Raw genomic sequence first — 25912 nt, forward strand, 5'->3', positions numbered from 1 at the left:
GTCTCGAGATGGGCACTAATTCCATAGTAGATGACGCGGGCTTTGTAGGTCTTGATGCACGAACTACAATGGAGAGTGAAGACCAGTCGATCTATACAGATAAGGGAGGCATTATGGTTACTCTCTGCTTAGGCTCGCAGGACTCTCTACTTGCAGCACTTGGAGACTGATAGGGACCCCTGCATCAGATAAGCTCGTTGTATTCTCCCGACGACGCTTGGAGGCATTTAAACGGACACCATACACAGAACCTTGATTTCTTCTCGCCTCAAAGATGGCATTCGGAAAGTTGTTCGCCGACACATCGTTCGCAAAGCATGCGGCGGCTGTCAAAGCTGCTCCCCGCGAGGTGATCTTGAGCCCTACTTTGCTGGTGTCCTCGGCACTGTATGCTACCTGTTCTATACCACTTGGTGAGGAAACGCAGACAACTTACAACGCAGTAATGCTCTGTCTAATCACCAACAGCATGGGACCAAGGGTCATCCGGCTCCATCCCTTCACTGTCTGGCTTCCAGAACAATTTCCAATTCCACTCCGGCAACAGCGCCGTCGAAATCAGGAACTACGTCTCCATCGTTTACGTCGGCGCCGGCGTTGGTGCCGGGCTGTCCTTCTTCCTCAATGATATCCTCGGCCGTCGCTGGAGCTATCGTCTCTATGCTGCTCTATGGATCCTAGGCCAATTTGTCGCCACTGCATCGCCGACACTGGCCGGACTCTACGCTTCCCGCATCATCTCCGGACTGGGCATGGGCGCCCTGACCGTGATCGGGCCCATGTCAATCGTCGAGATCGCCCCCGCCGAGATACGCGGGATGCTCACGGCATGGTTCAACGTCGCCATGAACATGGCCGGCACGACTGGCGCTTTCTGCGTGCTGGGTGTGTACCAGAATATGGCCGGGACAAGTCTCCAGTACCAGGTCTTGTGGTTCGCGCCTGCCATTTTCATGTCCCTCTGCTTCATTGCCAGCTTTTTCGTTACCGAGTCGCCGCGGTGGCTGCTTCTGGTCGATCGGCATGAGGAGGCTGTTGATGTTCTTGTCAAGCTGCGCGGTCTTCCTGTCGACAATCCTCGTGTACACCAGGAGCTGCAAGAAATGAGGAGCGCGATCCAGGAGGAAAAGGCCATGTACAAGCAGGGCATCTCGGGTCTATTTCGGGAGGCATTTACTGTTCGCTCCAACCTCCGACGTGTCCAGCAAAGTCTGGTCTCCTTTGGGCTGGCTCAGCTCTCCGGCGCCAACTCGGTTACGTCCTACTTTGTGCCAATCCTGACCCTGATCGGTGTCGGCGGTGGAACGGGAAGAAACCTGTTCTTGAGCGGCATGTACAGCCTGGCCAAGATGTGCTTCGCCATCATCGCCTCCTTCTTTCTCGTCGATGCCCTCGGTCGCCGCAAGTGTTTGTTCGTAGGAGCAACCCTTCAGATGATCTCCGACCTGTATATCGGCATCTACATCAAGTACAATCAACAGGGCGACGTTCCTCATTCCGCTTCCACGGGCGCTATTGCGTTCATCTTCATCCATGGACTTGGATACGTGGTCGGTAAGCAGACATGAGCCCTCAAACATCGCGTACCAGGATTCTTACACTTTCTAGGGCTCTATATCCTCCCGTACGTGTTCGGCGGCGAGCTGTGGCCCAACCGCATTCGATCCTTCGGCTCTGCAATCGCCCAATGCTTCCACTGGCTGTTCATGTTCGCCATGTCTTACGGAACACCATCCCTCCTGGCCCGGACGAACAACTGGGGCGCTTTTATCTTCTTCGGTGCCTGGTGCTTCATCGCGCTGGTCTTTGTGTACCTCATGGTCCCCGAGACGTCAGGTCTGACCGTTGAAGAGCTGGACGATGTCTTTAAAGGGTCTTGGTTCAACGCTGCTCGGCGCCAGGATAAGAGGCCTGTTACGCATGAAGGGATCGCTGTTGAGGTAAAGGGTGGTGAGGATTGGAATGGCCAGCATGATACTTCGAGTTAGAGATAGCCGTAAACACACTGGTGTACCGAGAGAGCTAAGTTCGTTGTCTAGCCTACAGCTATCTTATGGTCGATCGGGCATTCTCAGGGCTGTTGGAGGTTCGCGAGTTGGAGACAACAATCCGCAATTAATTTTAATTTCTTCAAAGTGACATGTCTCCAACTGAGCTCGATAACGCACTGCAAAGCCATTGGCCAGCTGGTCGGAAGATACGAGCAGCCAATAGCTGCAATTGCCCACTCTTGCGCTCGGCGTTGCGTGACGACACAATCCATGTCATATATTCTGCATCAATTCCATCAATTACAACCCTGGATTCAAGGAGCGAGAAATGTCGCCTCAGCCTACAAGCAAAGCCGCGCCTATTGTCATCGTCGGTGCCGGTGTCTTCGGCTTAAGCACCGCCATACACCTCGCAGAACGCGGCTACACGAATGTCAAGGTGCTGGACAAGCAACCCTACCACGAGTCTCTCTACTCATATACCAAAGGCTGCGATGCTGCCTCCGCCGGTAAAGATCCCAGTGAGACTCTCAAGCCACCAACTAACAGCCCGCCCAGACACGAACAAGATCATCCGAGCGGCCTATGGCTCCCAGGTCGAATATCAGACGCTCGCCCTCGAGGCAATTGTGGAATGGAAGAAGTGGAACGATGAATTAAAGACAGGAAAGAATGTTCCCGCTGGATTGACCACCGAAGACGTGCTCTTTGTCAACAACGGGAACCTCACGCTGAGCTCGCATGAGACCCTTCCCGACTTCGAGAAGGAGACCATCGAGAACATGACCAAGGCCGGACTCGAAGCAACACAGGTTGTCCTCAACAATCCCGACCACGTCGCTCGCGCAGCAGCAAATGGGTTCGGATTTGCGGTCAACCCCCTCAAGCGCGACCAGAATCACGGCCTTCTCGACCTCCAGGGCGGATTTGTGTATGCTGATAAAGCTTGCTGTTTTGCTCTTCACAAAGCAGAGCAGTTGGGTGTTGAATTCATACTCGGAGGCAGCCAAGGAACGTTTGCAGGATTTCTTCATGACGGAAGTTCTCGCATTGCTGGTGTTAAGACCGCAGATGGCGTGTCCCATCCATCAGAGTTGACGATTATGGCTTGCGGAGGGTGGACTCCATCTCTTGTTCCTCAACTCGACAATCTATGCGAGACAACGGCTGGAAGCGTGTTTATGTTCCAATTGCAACCAGGTTCGCCACTATGGGATCGTCTGGCGCCAGAGAACTTTCCAACGTGGACGTAAGTGAAGAACTGGACAGTGGCACACAGGCACTAATGTATCGACGCTTAGGTATGACATCCGAGATGGAAAAGTCGGTGGTCTGTACGGCTTTGCTCGAGACCCGAGTGGCATTGTTAAGATCGGATACCGGGGGATGAAATTCACGAACCCCCAGGAGCAGCAAGACGGAGTGGCCAGGAGTGTGCCCATCACGCGGTGGACGGAGCCATCAACCCGCCAACTCCCCTCGACAGCAGCGCACGTCATCCGGGGTTTTGTCCAAGAGCATCTGCCAGAGCTGCTCTCATGCGAGGTCAAGAGCCGGTTATGCTGGTACACCGACTCGTTCGACAACCACTTCGTGATTGACTTTGTGCCTGGAGTCGAGGGTTTGATGGTCGCAACAGGAGGGAGTGGCCACGGCTTCAAATTCCTGCCAAACCTGGGATCTCATGTCGTCGATTGCATCGAGGGCAAGCAGAACGGCTATCTGGACTTCTGGAAATGGAGGTCGTTGGGGCCAGGCCAAACGCCGTACAACAGTATCAACGAAGGCGAAGGTAGTCTGCGCTCTTTACACCGTCAGCCGTTGACTGGGGATGACTCCTTGGCTCCCAGTACCAGCCATCTATAATGCATGTCTATTTACCAGCTACGGTACTGGAAACGCAGAGATATCGCCGCGACCCGCGCGCCGGGAATCCATGAGAGTGTGTAGATGAGTAGCCGATTGGCAAGGACATTTTTCGATTCCAGTGACCTCTGATAGTCGTATTGATCCGCCAGCTGTAGATCAAAATGGAGGGATTCGAGTGTTTTGGGGTCATCAAGAGACCACTGGAAGTTGGCGTCCATGTTCTTAATCGTCTGTATTGGCTCCGTCTTGTCCAGCTTCATAGTGTATTGAGTTGATACAATCGAGTATCATTTCGCCTTTCCCAACGTAATGACATAGCCTTTGGAGCAGCGAATGGACTTGCTTTTGTGGTAAATAGCACAGTAAGCCCTCCATCACGACGAGAACGGGTCCATCACGGGGAATTGATGCATCCCGCCGTCATCATGAACGTCAACGCCAAGCAGCTGGAGAGTGTAATCCCGACCAGGCAAGTTTATGGGATAAACCCTCCTGCAAACCTCATTGATCTTGAGAAGATCAACCTCGACCCAGTATCTCTACCCCCATCGCACCCCCTCTACCCGGCTATTGAATCCACACGCCAGATGCAGGACCGTGCCGCCAGGGTTCCGTCACAAGATCTCCGAAGTCTAACGGTCAAGGTGGCGTGTGGGGAGATCAATACCAGCAATCCGGTTCGCTGCTAGGGCTAGCTCAGCGGCATCGGCACCAAAGTCGAGCTGCGCCGGGGCATGCTGGGCGGACGGATCGTCGACGATAGGCTCGGGGGCGGAGGAATCCTGGGCTCAAGCAGGAAGTGGGATTGAAAGGGTTTTTGCGACGCCGTTGAGAGGGAGTCCCGCTTCGTCAGCTTGACCTGGTTGAACCCTCGCCAGCCTGTTGACGTGCCGATTCGGACTACGCAGGATGCTTCCGGTGTGTTGGTCATTACACTATGCCACAAATGGTTACCAGGATGGCTGCTCTACTATAGGCAACGTCTATGTCAACCTCAAGGTAGAATACATTTGCTAGTCGAATGACTGGCATCCAGATTCAACTTCGCTTCCGCCCAACCAATACACCAAACCTGGTATCGACAACATTTCCTTCAGCGTAGTAGAGCTGCAGGTCTCGAAGAATCTCTGCAGCTCTCTTGTTCGCCGCGTCACTGTCAGCCACGTTTCTGGTCTTGAGAAGAATGAGAGGCATCACGCTGGTGTAAAACCCCGTTTGCCACTTTTGGATTCTTTCGAGCAGGTCTTGTCGATTGCGAGGCGAGAATGGTCGGTTGACGATGTTCAGAAGCCCAGCGTTCTGGTAGGCGCTCTGGATCACGCCTGGAGCGCGTTGGCTTATATTTGTAATCTCGCAGAACTTCAGCCAAGTGTCAGTCACCGGTGAAGCTCTAGGGTGATCGGTCGCCAACTCTGAGAAGTCAATCTCAACCCACTGCAGGTAGCCTCCGGGCTCTGGACGGACTGTGGTCAGCATGATTCACGACACCCTATGGGACCGTACTCAAGATGGTCAGGAGATTGTTGACGGCCTTCTGATACTCTGACTCAGGAAACGCAGTGACCAGGAGCCTGACGTTGACCAAGTCATAGCGGTTGTGGTGCTCGGTGGGGAACGGCTGGAATACGTCCTGGACGCTGAGATGGATGCCCTCGAGAGCTGGTGGGAATTGCGCTGCGGAGATGTCGAAGCCGTGGAACGACCGCTCAGACTCGCCTGCATGCTTGTCGAGCAACTTCTTAACATCCCAGAGCCATATTCTGAGTGTCCCGGTTAGCTGGTGTCACGGTCGAACGGTGGACTCTCCTTACCCGGTCCCAGTAGCAACGTCAGCAATGGCAGAGATGTTCTCCAGTGGCACGGACTGGTCTATAGGTCCTTCGACAAAGTCGACAAGGACTTTGTGCTGCTCGTTGAGTCTGCTAAGGTCAGTTTCTGATACCATCCATCGAAGATGGCGAACACTTGCCGATGGGACTCGGCCCTGTCACGGGCGAGGGGATACATTTCCGGCATTCCGCTCATGGTTGAGGAGTATCAATGAGAATGGACAACCAGAACGGCAGAACGAATCTACAGCAGACGAATATATACCTCGAGATGCGCACGGCCCGACCATGTCATTGGCGCTAAGAGTCGCACGGGGCCTCGATTCGACCAATCAGAGTCCCACATATCCTCGCCAGACCACGAGGCTTGCTCCAGCTTAGGCCAAACCCTGGGCTGGCTGAACTTGGAAGAGGCAGAGTTCAGCCGATGAACAGCAAGGACAACAGTGAGTCTGGGCATTCCAAGTGGCTGGCTGTTCGCAGAACGGGAGCAGCAACTATATATCCGTCTACATCGTACCTCAGTTGAGCATGGGTAATGAGCCAACCATTTCGACAGCGTGGGTTGAAAAAGGCGTATTCGTCACTTTTTTTGGGTATGGTGATCATGATGAATACGCAGTCCATGTGGCAGCACTGGCAGCACTGGTAGCACTGGCAGCAGCGGAGACCCCGCGGGGAGGCGGCAGTTGAAGAGTCGCGGCCTTTCTGCCTGACAGCCTGACAGCCTTGCTGCCTTGCTGCCTTGCTGCCTTGCTGCCTTCTAAGGGCCTGAGAGCCGCCGTGGCAACTAACCGCTTTTGGCTAGCGAGTGGCTGCCGGTCGCATCCCACCAAGTGACCAAGGCAGCAACAATCCATTCATCCACCCCTGTTGTTATCCGACCATGTCTCCCCCCCGAGTGCTGTCGTAGTGCTCATGGGCTGTACCGACGACTCCTGCCTGCAAAGCTCAAGCCCGCATCATGACCGACCCCGAGCTGGACCGCGGGGACGCGGGCCCTGAAGATGACGTCACCGCCTCACAGGTTGCGGCCGTGTGTTTGATCCAGGTACTTCTTCTCACAAGTACTGCTTGTCCGTTTATTGACAATGCCTAGCGAGTATACCGCGGCTATCGCACCCGAAGAGAGTTGCAAGGACGCCAGTTGACCGCGACAAACCGTTGGATTGATGTATGCCTCGCTCCGCCTTGTCGCCGCCCCTGAAAACTGACCTTGAAGACCGTCAGGGAAGCCCAGTCTCAGGATCGCCACCATTCTGCGACGTCTCCTGCTCGCTCGCCGGCTGAGCAAGCCCACCGGAATTGGAGTCATGCCGTCAATGTGGCCAAGCTCGCGCGCGGCGATAGCTACAGCCGCCGCCGCGAAACATCGATCAAACCGACAAAACCTGCTCCAGCCACGGTCAGCAAAGCCATGGATCTCCAGTATTTCCTCGAGATGATGGACCCAAACCATCGCCATGGGAGTAACCTACGAAAGTATCACGAGCATTGGAAGACGACTGATTCTCACGAGAACTTCTTTTACTGGCTGGATTACGGCGCCGGGAAAGACGTCGAGCTTCCCGCGTGTCCAAGGGACAAGCTGGCGCGTGAGCAAGTGCGTTACCTTTCTCGTGAGGAAAGAGTTAACTACCTGGTGAAGGTTGACGAGAAGGGTAGGTTCCGCTGGGCCAGGAACAACGAGCTGGTCTGGACAAACGATGCTATGTACGAGGATGGCGAAGACGGTATCTTGCCCGTTCGTACTCTCAGTGCCCCGGGAAAGGAGAGTCCCCACGCCAGATCCATTTTCCGATCAAGACCACGGTCGGCATCTGGGTCGTTGCTGGACAAGGACGTGTCCAAGTCAGACCAAGCCGACCATCCCCGAGGCCTCACAGATCGCAGACGACACATTGCAAACCACATCAAAGACAGACTCTTCAGCAGCGACGACTGGTGGATATTTGTTGCAGACCCGTCGTATCGCTTGTATGTTGGGATTAAGAAACGAGGTTCATTTCAGCATTCCTCCTTCCTCCGAGGGGGCCGGATAGCCGCTGCTGGGCTGATAAAGATCCGACAAGGAAAGCTACGAGATCTAGCTCCGCTAAGGTATGTCCATTGATCAGCAGTAGGCCGGCAGTGCTGACAGATTCAGTGGGCACTATCGGCCGCGGTCGTCCAATTTCCATGCGTTTTTCCAGGCCTTGCGGGACCAGGGCGCCGACTTATCTCGCGTTTCGACGACCAAGCTCTATGCGACACTCGCTGGAATGGAAGGATACGTTGGCACGAAACGAAAAGTAATCAAGGCGCGAGAGAAGATGGAGCGGAAGATTCATCACGCGGGGAAGAACGACGAGTCATTCACAGTTGACCTATGACGGGCTGACGTGCTTTCTGTATCTCTGGCATCATCGCAATCATGCCAGAACGGCACCTCAAAGCCGATCACATCATAGTTGGAGACGGTTGGAGGGGTTACAAAAGGAGGCTTGACCCCTCCCTCGAGGTTTCCATCCTTTGCAGTCATCCAGCTCAAGATGCCGACCGAATTCATCAGTCTCACCTTCCCTACCCCTTCCACGGAGATCGATCCGATCCCTAATGCCGCTATTGACCTGGCATTCCTTGAGCGCTATGCTCGCAACCTAGATGATTACGCGTATAACTACACGCTCGTGCCCTACGATAGCTCTTACTTTGACCCGTGGACGGTTGGTGCCACCATCGCCGCGCTCACCAAAAATATCAAGATCATCATTGCTTTGCGACCAAACACTCTATACCCGACGGTGGCCGCCAAAGCCCTAGCAACCCTGGATCAGCTTAGCTCCGGTCGCGCCGTTGTCCATTTTATTGCTGGTGGCAGCGATGCCGATCAGGCCAGGGAGGGCGACTTCCTCAACAAGGAGCAGCGTTACGGTCGGTTGGAGGATTACATCAAGATCCTTCGCCGGGCCTGGGAGTCTGCAGAGCCATTCGACTGGGAGAGTCCTTACTATACCTTCAAAGGCTTTAGCAACCGCGTTCGACCGGTGAACGGCACAGTCCCCGTCTCGGTCGGAGGTTCAAGTGACGAAGCCTACCGCATTGGCGGCTCTCTCGCGGACATCTTCGGTCTGTGGGGCGAGCCCTTGAAGGAGACCAAGGAGCAAATCGATCGCATCTATGCCGAATCAGAGAAGGCAGGGCGTACCGACCGGCCTCGTGTCTGGGTGACGTTCCGACCCATCGTCGCCGAGACGGACGACCTGGCCTGGGCCAAGGCACACCGCACCCTGGAAGCCCTGCAGAAGCACCGCGCCGCCGGCCTCGGTAAAGCGCCTGCGAATGCACCTCCACCTCAAAACGTCGGATCGCAGCGCCTGCTCGACATTGCGTCCCGGGGTGAAGTCCAGGACCGCGCCCTGTGGTATCCGACCGTCACCGCGACGAATGCGCGCGGCGCCTCGACTGCTCTTGTTGGATCCTGGGAAACCGTTTCCGAATCGATCCTCGACTATGTTGAGCTTGGTGCCGACCTGATCTCGATACGAGGCTACGACAACCTCAACGATGCGATCGACTACGGGCGCTACATCATCCCGCGGGTGCGGGAGGAGTTGAAGAAGCGGGGGTTGCAATAGAACGACGTTATCTAGATACATCTCCGGGTTGGATAGACACAGCAGACTACTGAAGATTTATTTCTACGACCAATGCATCTTGTAATGGTCTCATATTCTCCTTATGACCTGCATTGAAACTATATATAGCGGCCAAATTCAATCATTGATGCTCATCGTGCAATCGTGGGAAAACTCAATAGACTTAGGGTTATCTTCCCTCACCTCCACGCGGGCGTCTCCCCTCAATACCTAGTCCAGCCTCTTTCTCCCCCAAAGCCCAAAAGATCAAAGAAACTTTTATATATCCTGTCCGGCTTCGTCCCATTTACAACATGACGCCCAAACCGCTGCGAGTGGTCCCCAAAGTCCCAGTTATCCGAGAAGCTCCACGCAAACGCACCCGAGCCATGCACGCCGTCTTTCCAAAACGCTTTGAGCGTCGCGGACAGGTAGAAGAGGTAGTGCTGATGTATAATTCAGCACTATATAGGTTCCTGCATTAGCTAATAGGCATGGTACTGGCCACAACAGTGGCAACCCGCCTCCGCCCCGAGGGCGCCACGGGGGATGCGCTGGGTGAAACAGTTTCCACGAGCCAGACGGGGGCCAACCAGCCATTCCTCCAAGTTCCTAAACGCATCGAGATCGTGCTGCTCGACCGCCGTTCTGGCATAACTCTCATGCCACCCATACGCCTGCCTCATCCCATCGATCGGTCTACCCATGGGCTCCCCGATGTTCCGACAACTGCCAAAGCTGATCAGAACAAAAGTGCCATTTTCGTCTAGCATGATAGTCGTGGGGTTGACGTCGTTATGCACTATCCCGTGCGCATGGAGATGCTCGATGGCCGACCGAATCCCCGCCAACCGCTCTCTCATATCCGCTGTTACCAGGTTGCGGCTGCTCATGCGGAATGAGCTTCGATCAAGCCGCCGAGGGTTGACCTTTTCCAGCAACGTGCATTCGTATCGCTTGAAGCACAGTCCAGGGATCCCGTCTCTATCCTCCTGATATCCGTAGTAGGCCGCGAGATGGGGGTGAGGTCTCGTTCGCAAGAACTCGCACACATCAAGCTCCCGCTGCATCCGCTTCCTGAAGCCGTTCTCCGCGTAAGCAAAGAGGTTCGGCGCTTTAAAATATAAGCCGCCCGTCATCAAATAGGGTCGTGTCATGTTCAGGTCGAGGTAATCGTCAACAAAGATTCTCTTTATGCCTGCCAGCTCGTCCAGGGAGCGCGGCAGTCCGACTTCGTGCTTGAATTTGCCAATGTAAACGGCGCCCAGGGCATCTTCGACTACCATCCGCACATACGAAAAGTAACGCTGGCCCATTCGCCAGGTGAAGACCTCTTCTCCTTGGTGGACCGTCAAGGCGCCGCAGACTTGGGGCGGTCCGTCGCGCGGATACCGTTCCAGGGAAATAGGCGTGTTCATGGTTGCGGTGAGGTTTCGAGGGTGATGGAGGAAATGGTATCCAGCCGGATCACCAGGAAAAGATCTGCAGACATTATTATTTATGTTATGAGCTCCAGTCACGGCGTTGGCCAGGTTACGCTGCTTGCTTTTCCTGCTTATGCACGCTTGTGGGTTTCGCTCCCCCGCCCTCTTGAGCCCGCAGCAGCAGGTTCTTTCAATGACTCCTTTACGGTAATTCTCACATTGTCGCAGCGGTGACAGCCCCTGCATGATTCAGCATCATTGAATCAGAGCTCGATCCTCAGTGGTGCCAGTGGTGACACGGTGTAACTCAACATGTCAGCGCCTTCGAGGGTCCAAGTGATAAGACCTCGACTGGCGCTCCAACTCCGTCCCAAAACATGGTAAGCACTTTGACACCTGAATACACTCTCAAGTTGCAGTACATGGCCGAACCGACGCCAGAACAACCCCTACGAGTGATCATCGTCGGCGGATCCATTGCTGGGCTGACTCTCGCCCATGCGCTGCTTCGAATCGATGTAGACTGTGTGGTCCTGGAATCGCACGACGAGATCGCACCGCACGTGGGCGCATCCATTGGCATTTTGCCCAATGGCGCCCGTGTTCTGGATCAGCTCGGCATTTTCGACGACATTCGTGCTGCGAGCCGGCCGTTGGAATGGTCGTTCGCTTGGAATCCAGATGGGAGCCTCCTATACCGGAACGAAGCAGTGAAGGTCTTGCACGAACGGTTTGATGCCCCCCGTTCCCGCGCTATTGCACTGGCTGACACTCGGACATAGTCATGGCTATCCGTTATGCTTTCTTGACCGCCAGATCGTGCTGGATGCCCTTTTCAAGCACCTTGGCCGGCAGCAGAAGAGAGTACATACTCGGAAGAAGGTCGTCCGGGTACAAACCCTGCCCGATAAAGCTGTCGTCCATTGCGCCGATGGGAGTGAATTCGAAGGCGACCTTGTTGTCGGCTGCGATGGCGTGAGAAGCGTGGTCAGGAACGAGATGTGGAGGTACATGAAGCCCAGGGATGCAGCATCCAAGGAGCGGAGTTGTATGTTGCCTTTCCTGACTGAAACCGGTGATTGTATCTGCTTTGTTATTGACAATGCCTAGTGATGACTTCCGAGTATGCCTGCGTGTTTGGCACCTCAACCCCGACAGCCGGTCTATCGCCAGGAGAGATCCATCGCACCTTCGCCAAAGACTTTTCCTTCCTGACAATATGTGGCAAGGACGGTATAATCTTCTGGTTCCTCTTTCACAGGCTGGCCAAACGGTACCCGGCGGACAACGTCCCGAGATTTGACCAGAAACAGGTTGATGCCCATGTGTCGCCCTATCTGAGCCAAGCAGTTGCGAACGGAGTTCCATTCTCCGCCGTCTATTCCAATGCGATGTTCAAGACCCTGCTTGCGCTGGAGGAAGCTTGCTTCACTAGGTGGTGGACTGGCCGTATTGTCTGCATTGGGGACTCCATCCACAAGGTATACATCCCTGACCGGTCTCGCCTCAAGTATCCTGGTTATTGACTCTAATGGCGCCAGATGACTCCAAACCTCGGACAAGGTGCCAACAGCGCCATCGAGAGCGCCGCGCTTCTAGCTAATCACCTCCGCCAACTAAAGCAAGCGTTTCCCGGCGGTAAAATCCCATTGAGCCGGCTGGAGCGGCACCTCCTCGAATGGCAGACAGGCAGATGGCCTCGAGTCAGCCAGATGTGCGCCGCAGCCAGTGCTCTGACCCGGCTGGAGGCGCTCGCAACCCCGATCCACCGCATCGTGGCGCATTACGTCCTGCCAATCACCGAATCGTTGATCGTGGACCAAGCGTCTCAGGCCATGATCGGGGCTGAAAAGCTCGATTTCCTCCCGCTGCCGTTATCCTCAATGTCCTGCTCCATGCCGTATATTCCGGGCTACGATCGCATTCGTGGCCTATTCATATGGAGGCGCCTCTTGGCCACTGCTCTGTTTGTCTGTCTGTATTACTTGTCTGCTAATGGGGAGACCAACTTGCTTCCCGGAAATCGACTCACATCATGGAGCGCTCAGGATATTCCCTCCACAACGGAAGGCGTTACCGTATCTGGTCTTGCGAGGATGCTTCTTCCCTCCCAACTAACCCCGGTATACGGAATATGGTTTCTAGAGGCTTGTCGCGAAGCGTGCACCAGGAGTGACCTTCTGCTGTGTGTTCTTTTCCTTTGGTTTAAGTCCACTAAGAATGCGAAGCTGATCACTCTCCATGCATACAGTGCAGTGGGCTTGTGGATCGCAATGCATCTCAAAGGAACTGGGAATACATGGCCTGTGTGCTGTGCCGTGCATTACATTCGCATGCCCTTGTCTAGGCTCGTACTGGGCCGTCAACAATCCATCAGGGCTGAAGCGCTGCGGGTGTTCCATCCGGTCATGCTAACCGGGTATTGCTTGCTATTGCTTGCTATTGCTTGCTATTGCTTATGACGCATCCCACCCGAACATTGACAAACATCAACCGTCGAATGCGGTGTTCCTGGGATGTGCCGTGGTGATCATTGCTTTTCTTGTCGGTCGCGTTTCGAGTCCAACCGAGAAGCTCAGGTATCAACACTCTATCGAGAAAAGGAAGAAGCTCGTTCTTCTCCGCTGGGCTTATGGAACGTCAGCAGCTATTGCAGCTCTGGGCTTCTTATATACCCGGTTGACAAAGCAGACGGTGGCCTGTCCCCTTGAACCCCCTTTCCCTGGCGGAATGCCCAGAGACTCTTCAGGCTCCCCCTTTCTTCACTTCCTCGCGAGACTTGCGCATCTCGATCGGATCTTTGGGCTGGGATCTGGTATGCTATGGCTTGTACTGCGGATTGACGAGCTCAGACTGCTTGGGATGGAGACGCCGTGGTGGAGAATCCTCGGCGCCTTGATAAGTACGACTCTTGCTTTGGGCCCTGGTGCTACTTTTGCTTTAGCCTGGGGCTGGCGAGAGGAGATGCTTGAAGAATGGTCCTCTAGACTAGAAGAGTCCACGGGGAGTACTATAAGGCCTTTATCATAGTCACCCAGAGCATAGGTATGGGCGAACCACCAGAACCGAAACACCACTATAGTAGTCACAACGATATCTCAGATTCCAACGGTCCGTGGCGAGGTCCGCTTCAATCTGCCTCCGCCATCCATGCTTCATGTCCTCGAAGACTATCTCTCCGCGTAGACTTTGTTGACCTCCGCATTCATCTCCTGCTACGGATACCTTGTTATCATAAATAGATGGGCAGGATGATTGGTGGCTTTGTCAAAAGCGTGCAGACAAGGCAAGCTTGCTCGGGATTTGTATATAGGGAGATCAAGTGAAGCATCCCGGAGAACAGCTTGGTAAAGACGGATCGAATACAGACTTCCCATCTTTTAGCTTGAACAGCCAGAATTTTGTGAGTGGAGACTTTTTGGGAAATCATACAAGGACACTAGAAATGCAGCACTGGTTGAAGGGACCACGGAGAAGATAAGCCAGGGCATTCCGCCTTTTCGGGTACCACTTTCCTTCGCGGATGCCAATGCTCCGTGTAGGAGCCGATGGAGTAGGACAGGATATACTTGGTTGAGGCAATCCATACCATAAGCAAAGGCCACTCGGATGCGCCCGCAATCCTATGGCAAACTTGGCTTGATAGAGTTCATCCCAACTGAGACAAAGCCATCCTAGTGGGTTTGGCAGCCATTCTCCCATCAGGGCTCTGTCCGGCCTTGCGTTTCTGCCTTCATGAATGATATAGCACGGACAGCAGCATGACCAGGCTTTCCATGTCCATGCGGCTTGAGGTCAACGGCCAAAGCGTAGCGGCTATGGTCATACGCCGGCGAAGTGGCAGTGCTAACTAATACCTATAGAGGGGCCATGCGCACTCGTATGCTCCCAATGTAAGATAAACCAAGCAATTCACTAAATAAGCATTCGCTTTCAGTCCAACATCCAATTATTTTGTCCTTTTTCCAACGGGTGTCCATAAGGAGATCCGCTTGACGCTCGCCAAGTCAGATAACGCCCTCACAACCTTACCTACGAGAGTCAAAGTCAGGGAGTGCGGACATGAGGCTCCGATTGCCGCTAGCTGGGCCAAGCCAGCACTAGGGATGTTCTGAAATTAATTTATGATGTTAACCAATCGCTTAGTCTAACCCATATGCTGGCGCTTAGCATTGCTGCTAGGCTGGCGTTGCTTGGCGCAAAATGGCACAGCAGGAGGCCCCTTTGCGTGAGTTCTGCCTTGACGCCGTAAGCTCGCTCCATCGAGCATTGCTGGCCACAGGATCCAGTGTGATGTTGGTCACACACAAGGAACATGCATTTCTATCCAGAAGACCGGGACAGCCACTACTGGATTGGCTGCAGTAATTGAGCAATTGGCGCCGTGGTTTAATATAAGTTCAGGCATCTTCCTTTCAAGAAAGCAATGCGGACTCCTTTCCAACACCAATATCACGATAAAGATACCCTTCTAGGTACCAATCCCGGTGACCAAAAGGCAGACAGATCGAAAACAGGCCAGGTATGAGCCAGCGATCCTCAATACTCCGTACAAACAAGACCTTCTCCTAACCTAGACAGCCACAATGAGCAAGTTCTCCGGCAAAGTCGTCAAGGAGTTTGCCAAGGGTGTCCCTTGGAGCAAAGTCATCAAGAAGGCGGCAAACACCGAGCGAGGCCAACGCCTCTACCCCAGCAGAACGCCCAAGAATGATGCAAAGGAGAATCTGCGGATTGACAAGGGCTCGGTGGTGGACGGCAAGCATCAATTGGTTCTTCAGGCGAACAAGAACGCTTCGCACCCGGGAGTAAAGGCAGCGGCGGCTGAGGATAGTCACAAGATTTGGGCCACAATTGTCGTTGACCCAGAGAACCCGGATGAGGAGAAGGCCGAGAAGGATTTGTTCGATGCGTTTGATAAGACGGAGTGATTCTTTCTTGTTCTCAGTTCTCTTCAGTACCTACTTGTAACCACCACGATGTGCCAATGGATTTGTCATCGCCTGTGCTTTGTAACGTGGATTAGTCATCCTTCGGTAAAACAAGGCCCCGGTCCGGCCTCCAAAGGCGTCCAGCCGTCGAGCTCACTTTCCGTCCTTGCACCCACTTGCTAGCTCACGGAAATGAGCATCGCTATCACCTGCAGTCGCTTGATATCCATCCAGTCTGTAAAAGCTCGCGGCTGGAGTGCGCGGTCGGCGGCTCACTTGCCAAAGTCATCGACTCGCTCGATGAGTTCAGACCTGTTCCGGTATACGAGCGGCCGCTGGCTCTGGGATGAAGAACAGCAACTCCGGGATCGTTTCTCGCCTTTCAATGTCTCCGAACTGCAGAATGTTGCTGCAAGGAGTGTTGGGGCAGACCACTGCACTGGGATCATCAAATTGGCCGAAGGCTCGTACAATAAAACATTCAGGCTGACCATGAACAATGGCGCCACAGCGATCGCTCGGATTCCTCATCCCATCGCCGGTCCTCGATACTACATGACAGCTTCCGAGGTCGCGACAATGGATTTTGTAAGGATTGCGTTGGGTTCCCGTTCATCGAGCTAACAAAACTCTAGGCTCGGACCATCCTGCAGATCCCAGTGCCGCGAGTATTCGCTTGGAGCGCCGATGACAGTGATCCAGTGGCTTCTGAGTACATCATTATGGAAGAGGCTCCTGGTACCAAGTTGGATGATGTATGGGAAGGCCTTTCACTGGAGGAAAAGGCCGCAGTCATGAAAGATCTCGTCGTCCTGCAGAAAAAGATGGCGTCCGTCTCGTTCAATAGGTGGGTTGCTTCTCGGCTGGTCTCGCAAGTGCGGCGCTAATGGAGGCAAAGGTACGGTAATCTGTACTATGCGGATGACGGTGTAGAAAAAGCTGTCCCAGTTGAGATCAGTGGCGACCTGCCGATCGAAGTCAAAAGGAGTGTGACGCACCGATTCGTGATCGGTCCAGTGGCAGAAAGAGCTTACTGGCACAAGGAGCGGTCGGCAATGAATGTTGACCGTGGCCCATGTACGCACTACAAACTGGAATCCCCAAAGCGCTGCTAACTTGTCTAGGGCAACACCCGGCTGATTTTGCCACGTCCGTCGGGCGTCGGGAGCTGGACTGGATCAGAAAGTACGCTGTTCCCAAGCCAGCGGATGACCCTCTGGTGACTTCTGCATCACAAAACTCGCCTAGCCGCCACATATCACTGCTCGAGCGGTATCTGAAAGTTGCTCCGTATCTCTTCCCCAGCGACCCCGATGTTGTCGCGCCTCACCTATGGCATAACGACCTCCATTCAGCGAACATCTTTGTTCAAAACGGTCGAATCTCTAGCGTAATAGATTGGCAAGAGACATGGGCTGCGCCGTTTCTATTTCTAGGACGCCACCCACGGCTTGTCGCTTACAGCGGGGATATTATCCTCCAGCCGCCTGCCGATTTCAACGAACTACCGCCGGAGGAGAAGCGAGCAATCAGGGCCCGGATGAGCAAGTCCATCATTCTGTACCTCTATGAGAAGAAAATCGCCAAGGAGGTCCCGCTGCTGGACAAGGTCATCCGTTATCCTCACGGTCGGACAAGGTGTGATGCGATAAACTTTGCTGGTGATACGTGGGAGGATGATATCCTGCCACTTAGAGAATCACTGATCCGAATGGAGAGGTAAGTAAATCCAACCGCAAGACCGTCTTTTACCAAATCTTTCTAAATACATCCAGATACTGGGGCGAAATGGGCCTCGAAGGTCCTTGTCCGATTCACTTCACCGAGGACGAGCTGCGTCTCCATGCAGAAGAGGGTGACGGGTGGAATGAAGTTCAAGACTTTTGGGAGTCGGTGTCATTCATTGTTTCTCGTGATGGCTGGACCCCGAACGACCGCTATGGTGATGCCCTCACGCTGTTTACTGAGCTGCGCGAAACGGGTCTCAAATCCATGGTAGGTAAAGAGAGGGAGGATTTTGAGCGGCAAACAAACTGGGTTGATGAGCAAAAAGATAGGTAAACTGGATCGGCGACGGTTGTAGGTATGTCTTCACTCAAGTCCATAGACCAACTAATTTCATAAGTGTCCCGTTGACAGACTACAGTAAAGATGCTGATACAAACTCGGCGTGTGAGAACCATTGCTGCGTCTTTACGGAATGCCCGACCCCTCTTCCCCAACGGCAAGATAAAATGATACAGGCTGGCCCGGAGCATCACATCGCCCCGTGACCCAGCAAGGGTTTCCTCGACTGTTTTAAGCGGGTGATCATGGAGAGGACTATCGGTGAAGCCCAACAAAGACCAAGGCCGCGAAGACTCAAAACGCCAAAGTTTGCGAAATTCCGCTCAGCTTTCCTGCAATCCTGGATTCCTTGACGTGCTCCCTTAGACTACCGTGGGCTTTGGACAAAGCTCGCAAGGGCCCATGCTACACTGGAAGCTGTTGGGCGAGCCATCTATACAATGCACGAGGCGGGGATGGTCTCAAATGAAGGAGGGTTGAGGTGACCTGGGACATTCCGAACGCTCACATGAGCCTTCGTTACGTAATCTTTAAGTCTTGGCAGTCACGTGTAATATCACGAAAAAAATAAATTACCACGTATTTAACCTATTATAATATAGTATAGTAATTTATTATAATTTTTATTTATTTATTTTATAAAAAAAAAATAATATATACTTAGTAAGCAGTTAGTAAGCGCTTAGCAAGCAGTTAGCAAGCAGTTAATAATAATCTTAATAAATTTAATTAATTAAGTTTAAATAATAAAAATAATATTTAAAATAAAAACTGCTTGCCAACTGCTTGGCAAGCAGTTAATAATAATATTAATAAATTTAATTAGTTAAGTTAAATAATAAAAATAATATTTAAAGTAAAAACTGCTTGCCAAGCAGTTAGCAAGCAGTTAATAATAATATTAATAAATTTAATTAGTTAAGTTTAAATAATTAAAATGTAAGGGCGCCCTAGCACCTAAATGTTCTTTACTAATAATAATAAAACTTGGTAAAGTATTTTTAACTAATAAGAATAAAGTATTTAAAACCTTAATAAATTTAACTAAAAGGATTACTTAAAAAATTAAATATATTATAATTTTTAGCTTTTTTATATAGGCCTTGCTTAAAGGCCTAAGGCCTTTAAGTAATTTTTTAAGTTATTTTTATTTAAAAAATAGGTAATATTTAAATATTTTTACTTTTACGCCCCTTATAATTATTTTTTAATTATTAAGGTAATTTAATATAAGGCATGTCTTTATTTTATTACTTAAATAATACTTAAAATTTAAGGTTTTTAAGCTAAGGTTCCTAGTTAAAGCTAATACTATATTAAATTTAATATTATATTAAATTTAATATTATATTAAGTTTTATATAATAATTTTTAATAATAAAATTTACTAAGCTAAATAAGTACCTAAAGCATCTTATATAAGTAATATTAATATTTTATAGTGGCGTGACCTAGGTGCCTTAAGTATTACTTAATAATATAACCTAAATTAATATTAGCCCTAATAATTTCTCCCTTTTTAAAAAAATGGATTATTTATAATCCAGCACTAGTTATTTTAAAAAAATAATAAATAAGTAATTTATAATACTAACTTATTATTATATTATAATATAATAGTGTTTTTTATTATTACTATTTTTATTATTTATTATTCTTGGTTTAAGATATTAAATAATATTTAATATTTTATTTAAAATACCTTATTATTTATTTACTTTTAAAAAGGCACCTAACTATAAAAATAGCTTTTTTATTAATTTAACCTAAGTCTAGTTTTTTTAAAACTTTAAACCTTAAATTACTTTTATATAACTAAACTATATAACTTTATTTTAGCTTTTATTTTACCTTTTTACCTTATTTTTTATTTTAATTATACCTAAATAAATTTTTTTTTTAATATAACGCTACGCTTTATTAATATTAAAAAAGCATGGTTAATAGCTTTTTTTACTAAAAATTAAAAAAAATAAAATTTAAATAAAACCTTAAGGGGCCCCTGCTTTTAAAAATTACCTTTTTTTAATTACTTACCTAGTTACTTTCCTAGTGGTAAATCCCTTAAATAATTTTAAATAAAGTTTTTAAGACTTTTTTTTAAGTAATAGTAAATAGCTAATTATAAATAATACCTTTTTATTTTACTAATTTTAAAAATAATTTTTTTTTAGCCTATATTTATATGCAGGGTTTTACTTTAATAATAAGTATTTTTTTTTATAATAACTTATTTAAAGGTATTTTAATAATAGTATATTAGTATTAAAGCATGTTAACTTAAAACTTATTAAAACTAGTAATTTATTTTATTACTATTTTTTATCCCCCGCCGGGCTGCTGTTAATTAGCTTATAAATAATATATATAATTATTACAGGCTTTTTAAGCCTAATAATATATTTTTTAATTCCTTTTTTTACTTATTAAGCATTTTAGATAAAAATATCCTAAATAATAATAATAATAATAATAATAATAATAATAATAATAATAATAATACTAGTAATACCGCGCCCTTTATAATTACCTTTTTTAATTTTATTTTTTTTACTTTAACTTTTTTTACTTTTATTATAACCGGCCCTGCCCTTTTAATAAAGGTAAGTTTTTTTTATCCCCTTTTAAATAGCTTTTAGTATAAATAGCTAATAGCTTTTAAATATACCTTAAATATACTAAGGTAATTTTCCATAATAATAAAAAAATAAAAAATATAAATAGTTAATAAATTCTTACTACTAGTAATAAACTAGTAATATTCCCTAAAAAAAACTTTTATAAGCCTTATTATAATTATATTTTTTAGGGTCTAGGGTTAGCATATATTTAATATTATAATAATAATAATAAGTACAAGCCTATCCCTGTTTATATATATAATAATATTAATATTTTATAATACTTGCTTGCTAATAAAAGCTTAAAAAAATATATAAATATATAAAAAATATTTAATAAACACGTGAAAAATATTACTAAGGCTTTTAATAAGATGCTAGTAAAAGTTTAATTTATAAATAACTTATATTATATTATTTTTATACTTATTAATAAGCTTTGCTTATTTACTGGCAAGACTTTAGCCGCTTTTAATAAAGGGTATTAAAAAATATATAATAAAAATATATTTAATATAACTAATTTTAATATTATAATAATTTTAAATTTTACTTTTTAAAAGCTTTATATTTTTATTTATACCCATTTTTAAGGTTTTATATTTATTTATGCCTTTAATATATAGCTAGCTATTTAGGTTAGTAGCCTAGTATTACTTTAATATTTTATTTATTTTTTATTTTTAAAAAAAAAACTCTTTTTTTTTAATATATTTTTATAAATATAACTTATAAATTTTAGTAGTTTAAAGCTATTTAGGTTATAGTTTATTAAACCTTAAAACTATATAAAATAAAAAAAAAGGTAATTATTTTTACTTAAGTTTTTAATATATAAGTTTAATATTATTTTTAGGGCCATAGGTAGTCTAAATTTTATTAAAAAATATTTTATTTATAATAATAGTTTATTAAACCTTTAAATTTTTTAAAATATAAAAAAAAGGTAACCATTTTACTAGTTTTTTAGCTTTAGTAATATAAAAACCTAGTAAATAAAAAATTATTACTACTTTTTTTAAATTAAGGGTATTTTAGTATTATTTTAGCTAGTTTATAATAGTTTTTTAAAGCCTTTTATATATACTTAAAATTTTTAAGGGGTTTTTATAAGTTTTTATAGCTAGACTAGCCTTTTTATTTAATTAAAAACTAGTTTAATTTATAAGCATGTTATTTAGTAAAAATAGCTTTAACTTTTTATTCTTGCTTTTTATTAATAAGTTTTATATTAGGTATTTTTTTTATTTTTTTTAAATTTAGGTTACTTAGTGTAAGGCCTTAGTAAAAATATATAAAATATTAAATAAATTTTTAACTAAGTATAATAACTAGTAAGCTAAAGCTAATATACCTGCTTTTTAATAAGTTTAATAATTTTAAAAAAATTATTAAACTTTTAGTTAAGTTTTTTTACTTAGCTAGATTATTTGAATATTATATAGTAATAGTAAAATATTATTCTTAATCTTAAATTTAATAAGGGTATGCTTTTTATTATAATAAAGGGCTTACTTTTTTTAAGCCTTATTTATATAATTTTATAATTTATCCTGTAACTTTTATAATTAATAAAGTTTATTTTTTAATAAAAAATATAATATTTTTTTTTATAATTTTTTAGTAAAAAAATAATAAGTTTTTAACTATGTAAGGCTATTTAGGGTGCGTACCTAGTTATATTATGCTTTAAATTATTATAGGTAAATAATATAGCTAGTAAAAATATAACCTAGTTATTTTATTAAAAGTTATAATAAATATATAAGTATATTTTAAGTATTTAATTTTATTATTTAATTTAATTATTTAATTATAAATAATATGCAGTATTAAGGCGTTTTTTAATTTATAATATTTAATAAAATAATTACTAATAACCTAAAATAAATAATAAGCCTTAATTAATAACTAGGCTTTTAGGCGCCCTTGTATTATATATTATTTTTTTAATAAACTTATTAACTAGCTTTTTAGTATTAACTTTTTAAGTAGTAAAAATATATTTTACTTTTTTACTAAAATAATTTATTATTACTAATATTATATTATACACGCGGCCTTTATACTTTAATAAAAGTAGGCTAATAATAAAGTTTATAAAAAAATCTTTTTATAATATATTTAAAACTAATAAAAAAATAAGCTAGCCTTGGGCTAGCTATTATAAAGCCTTGGACTTTTAATATAAAAAATACTTTTTAATATACTCTCGCGCTTTTTTATTAAGATTTTTTTATTAAAATTTATATTTAAGTAGCTTAATAATACACCTATAATTAAAATAGCCTATATAGGGATTATTATAATATACCCTTATAATTTTATATTATAATATAAATATAAAAGGGATATAAATAGCCTTTTAATAAAAAAAAAGATTATTTTTTATATATTAATGCTTTAAATAAAAGCCTTGCCCTATTTTAATTAAAATTATTTTTTTTAACTATTATTAAATATAGCTAGTAGAGGCATTTTTATATTAAGCTTTAAGTAGCTTTTATTAAAAAAGTTTTATAGCTAGTTTAGTAGGTTTTTTTTTATAGGTTATTTTTATAGCCTGTAACCTAAAATATATTAACCCCGGGAGTTAATACTTTTTTTAACCTTTTTTTAAAGGGGTAGCTAGGCCCTTTAGCGCCTGTTTAATATTAATTTAATTAAAAAATAACTTTAACTTTTTTTATAGAGTTAAAAGTAAATTAATTTAATACTTTTTATTTCCTGCTTAATAATCTAGGTACCTTAATAATATATTTATTAAATTAAACCTTCTTAGCCTATACTTAATTTTAAAGTTATAGGTTACTAATAATTTTACTTAATAAGCTTATTTTTAATTTAAGATTTTTATTTTAAAAAAGTACTATAAATTATTATAATTATACTAAACATGTATAAAATACGCAAAGCCCTTTAGGTAATATTATTATTTTTTAAAAAACTTAATAACTATAAGTAATTTTTAATTATAAACCTTATATTTTAACTTTAGTTTATAAAGCTATTAAAAGTAAAAGGTAATAAGCTATTACTAGTTTTATTTTTTTTTACTAGGTATTTTTTCCTAATTTAACTATATAATAATACTAGCTATAATAAAACCTAATATATTTATAATAATAAAATTTTTTTTTTAGGTTAAAATACTATAATATTAAAGGCTAGGTAAAAGTAAATTTAATTTTTTTAAAAGCTTTTTATATATTATCTAGTTATAAAAAGAGGCTATTTTTACACTTTTTAACCATGCCTTTTAAAAGTTATATTATAAGGCAAGTTACTTTAATATATTTTTTTAATAAATTATTTAAAGTAGTTTATAAACCTTAAAAAAACTTATAATTTATAATATAATATTAGTACTAGCTAATTAATAATTATTTAATTTTATACTAGGTTAATAAATATTTTGCCTTGGCTAATAATAAAGCCAAGAAACTTTACCTTTTTTTAATAAAAATTATATTTTAATAACTTTATATATAAATTATGCTTTTATAGGCATTTTAGGACTTTTTAAACATTCTAAATATATTTTTTTTAATTTTTAAAAAAATTAGGATATTATTTAGGTAAACTATATAAAAATTATTAAAAACCCTGCTTATTACTATATTAATATAGGACTAAAATATTATAAGTATATTAATAAAATTAAATAATATAATTATATATTTATAATAGCTATACTAGGTTTAAAATGCTATTTTTTACTTATCTTTTTATTTTATATAAATACGGTAATACGCGTTATAAAAGTTAAGTTTAATAAAGTATTATATATTTACTAACTAATTTATAAGTTTATTAATACAAGGTAATAAATAATAATTTTTTAGGTTATTATATTTAAACCTTAATAATTAATATATAAATATAAAAATTTATTTACTTTTTAGGTAAAAAAAATAAGTACTCCTGTTAAACTTTAAAATAATTATATTTATTTTTTTATTAATATTTTATTAAAATACTTTTTTAAAGTTAATAATTTATAATAAAAAAGGTTATAAATAGGCCCCTAAAAAAGTGTTTTACCTTTTTTTAAAAGAATTTTATAATATATTTTTTTACTTAAAAGTTAAGATACTCCTTTTTTAAAAAAAAACCTAACTTTATTTAGTGTATTAAAAAGGCAGGACTATAACTAGTATACTTTTAGTTTTTTTTAATTTATATAAAATTAAAAGCACAGGACCCTTTTTTATTATTTTAATAAATTTTTTTATTAATTTAATTTAAAAGCATGGGGTATAATACTGCTAACACTATTAATTAATAATTAAAAAAATATTTAAATTTACTTTAGTTATTTAAGGCTATTTAAGCACGGCTTGGTACTTATTATAAATAAAATTAATAATATAAAATATTATATTAAACATCTTTATCTTACTAATAAAGTTATAAATTTATGCTTTAGCTTTAAATTAGCTATAGTATAAAGTAATTTTTTATTAATATATTAAACTAGTTATAGTATTTAGTTTATAATTATTTTAATTTTTTACTTTTTTAAAAATTAAACTAAAAAAAAATTTACACTAGCCCTAGTATTTAGTAAAGCTTTAAATTATTTATTTAAATTATTTTTTTAAACTTGTAAATCCACTAAAATAAGGAATGTGGTAGGTTTATTTATACTAGTTAAAGTTAATAACTTAGGGCCTAGTAATTATTATTTAATTTTTAATTTTTTATTTACTTTTATTTTAATTAAGTAATTTTTTATAAAATGCCCTTTTACGCTGCATGTATAACAGTAATTTTTTTTTATTTATTTTTTTTTTAGGTAAGAGCTAATACTTAGCTTGCGCTAGCTTTTACCTACTAGTTTTATTTTTAAAGCTATAATAATTTTTTTAACCTTGCTTTTTTAAGGGTTATTTTAATAAATTTTAAATTTTTTTATTTATTAAAATACTTTTATTTTAACTTTAATTAGTACCTTTTGCTAGATTCTTATTTTTTATAATAAAAAAATTCTTATTATTTTTTTTAACTATTATTTTTAGGCGCTTTTTACTTCTCGCGTGCTAAAATTAACTTATATTAAGTTATTTTTATATTAATATTTTTAAAAGTAATTAAAGGATTTTATAAACATGTTATATACTATTAATATAGTTTATTTAATATATAAATATAAATAATAGCCTTTTTGGTAGTGCCCCGGAGGGGGTTAGAAATTATTTTTTAAAACTTTATTAATTATACCTTTAATAATTAGTTATTTTATTAGTTATTTATAAAATGCTTTATTTTTTAACCAGCTTAATTTTTTTTAGGTTAACCTATTAATATATAAACTTTTTAAATATTACTTATATAAGTGGCTTAGTAAGCTTTTTTTACTTTACACGCCACTTATATTATATATTTTTTTTAACTTTATTTATTAAATAAATAACTTTACTTATTTTAGTGCTATACTACATAAGGGCTTTATTAAATATATTTTTAAAATTATTAAAAAATACTTTTAATTTTACTAAGTTCTTGTTATTAAAAATCTTAATATTTAAAAACTTTAGTTTTTTTAGCTTAGGCTTATTTT

The 25912-nt window shown here is 43.0% G+C and overlaps 9 protein-coding genes across 9 annotated transcripts; 7 read left to right on the forward strand and 2 right to left on the reverse strand.

Moving 5' to 3' along the window:
- Nucleotides 1-274: 274 nt before the first annotated feature.
- On the forward strand, nt 275-1988 carry DSM5745_10608 (uncharacterized protein; the record flags this gene model as incomplete). The annotated part of the gene is made up of 3 exons (XM_026752624.1): nt 275-413; nt 469-1554; nt 1609-1988. The coding sequence occupies 3 exons, from the start codon at nt 275-277 to the stop codon at nt 1986-1988; spliced, it is 1605 nt and encodes a 534-aa protein (XP_026598642.1).
- A 331-nt stretch (nt 1989-2319) lies between these two features.
- DSM5745_10609 (uncharacterized protein) lies at nt 2320-3857 on the forward strand (the record flags this gene model as incomplete). The annotated part of the gene is made up of 3 exons (XM_026752625.1): nt 2320-2500; nt 2550-3240; nt 3293-3857. 3 exons carry the CDS (start codon nt 2320-2322, stop codon nt 3855-3857), a joined length of 1437 nt encoding a protein of 478 aa, XP_026598643.1.
- Nucleotides 3858-4492: 635 nt separating this feature from the next.
- Nucleotides 4493-5885, reverse strand: DSM5745_10610 (class I SAM-dependent methyltransferase; the record flags this gene model as incomplete). Its single annotated transcript, XM_026752626.1, has 5 exons — nt 4493-4642; nt 4926-5314; nt 5364-5620; nt 5672-5779; nt 5824-5885. The coding sequence occupies 5 exons, from the start codon at nt 5883-5885 to the stop codon at nt 4493-4495; spliced, it is 966 nt and encodes a 321-aa protein (XP_026598644.1).
- A 768-nt stretch (nt 5886-6653) lies between these two features.
- On the forward strand, nt 6654-8061 carry DSM5745_10611 (IQ calmodulin-binding motif protein; the record flags this gene model as incomplete). The annotated part of the gene is made up of 4 exons (XM_026752627.1): nt 6654-6740; nt 6789-6863; nt 6912-7789; nt 7836-8061. The coding sequence occupies 4 exons, from the start codon at nt 6654-6656 to the stop codon at nt 8059-8061; spliced, it is 1266 nt and encodes a 421-aa protein (XP_026598645.1).
- Nucleotides 8062-8220: 159 nt separating this feature from the next.
- On the forward strand, nt 8221-9306 carry DSM5745_10612 (LLM class flavin-dependent oxidoreductase; the record flags this gene model as incomplete). Its single annotated transcript, XM_026752628.1, has 1 exon — nt 8221-9306. The coding sequence occupies one exon, from the start codon at nt 8221-8223 to the stop codon at nt 9304-9306; it is 1086 nt and encodes a 361-aa protein (XP_026598646.1).
- A 485-nt stretch (nt 9307-9791) lies between these two features.
- Nucleotides 9792-10724, reverse strand: DSM5745_10613 (uncharacterized protein; the record flags this gene model as incomplete). The annotated part of the gene is made up of 1 exon (XM_026752629.1): nt 9792-10724. The coding sequence occupies one exon, from the start codon at nt 10722-10724 to the stop codon at nt 9792-9794; it is 933 nt and encodes a 310-aa protein (XP_026598647.1).
- A 383-nt stretch (nt 10725-11107) lies between these two features.
- On the forward strand, nt 11108-13192 carry DSM5745_10614 (FAD-dependent oxidoreductase; the record flags this gene model as incomplete). Its single annotated transcript, XM_026752630.1, has 4 exons — nt 11108-11460; nt 11513-11778; nt 11841-12211; nt 12272-13192. The coding sequence occupies 4 exons, from the start codon at nt 11108-11110 to the stop codon at nt 13190-13192; spliced, it is 1911 nt and encodes a 636-aa protein (XP_026598648.1).
- Nucleotides 13193-15316: 2124 nt separating this feature from the next.
- Nucleotides 15317-15661, forward strand: DSM5745_10615 (uncharacterized protein; the record flags this gene model as incomplete). The annotated part of the gene is made up of 1 exon (XM_026752631.1): nt 15317-15661. The coding sequence occupies one exon, from the start codon at nt 15317-15319 to the stop codon at nt 15659-15661; it is 345 nt and encodes a 114-aa protein (XP_026598649.1).
- A 300-nt stretch (nt 15662-15961) lies between these two features.
- Nucleotides 15962-17722, forward strand: DSM5745_10616 (aminoglycoside phosphotransferase family protein; the record flags this gene model as incomplete). The annotated part of the gene is made up of 5 exons (XM_026752632.1): nt 15962-16249; nt 16297-16508; nt 16560-16738; nt 16786-17380; nt 17437-17722. The coding sequence occupies 5 exons, from the start codon at nt 15962-15964 to the stop codon at nt 17720-17722; spliced, it is 1560 nt and encodes a 519-aa protein (XP_026598650.1).
- Nucleotides 17723-25912: the final 8190 nt, after the last annotated feature.

The sequence above is a fragment of the Aspergillus mulundensis genome, assembly GCF_003369625.1.
Source record: "Aspergillus mulundensis strain DSM 5745 chromosome Unknown scaffold_16, whole genome shotgun sequence".
Lineage (NCBI taxonomy): Eukaryota > Fungi > Ascomycota > Eurotiomycetes > Eurotiales > Aspergillaceae > Aspergillus > Aspergillus mulundensis.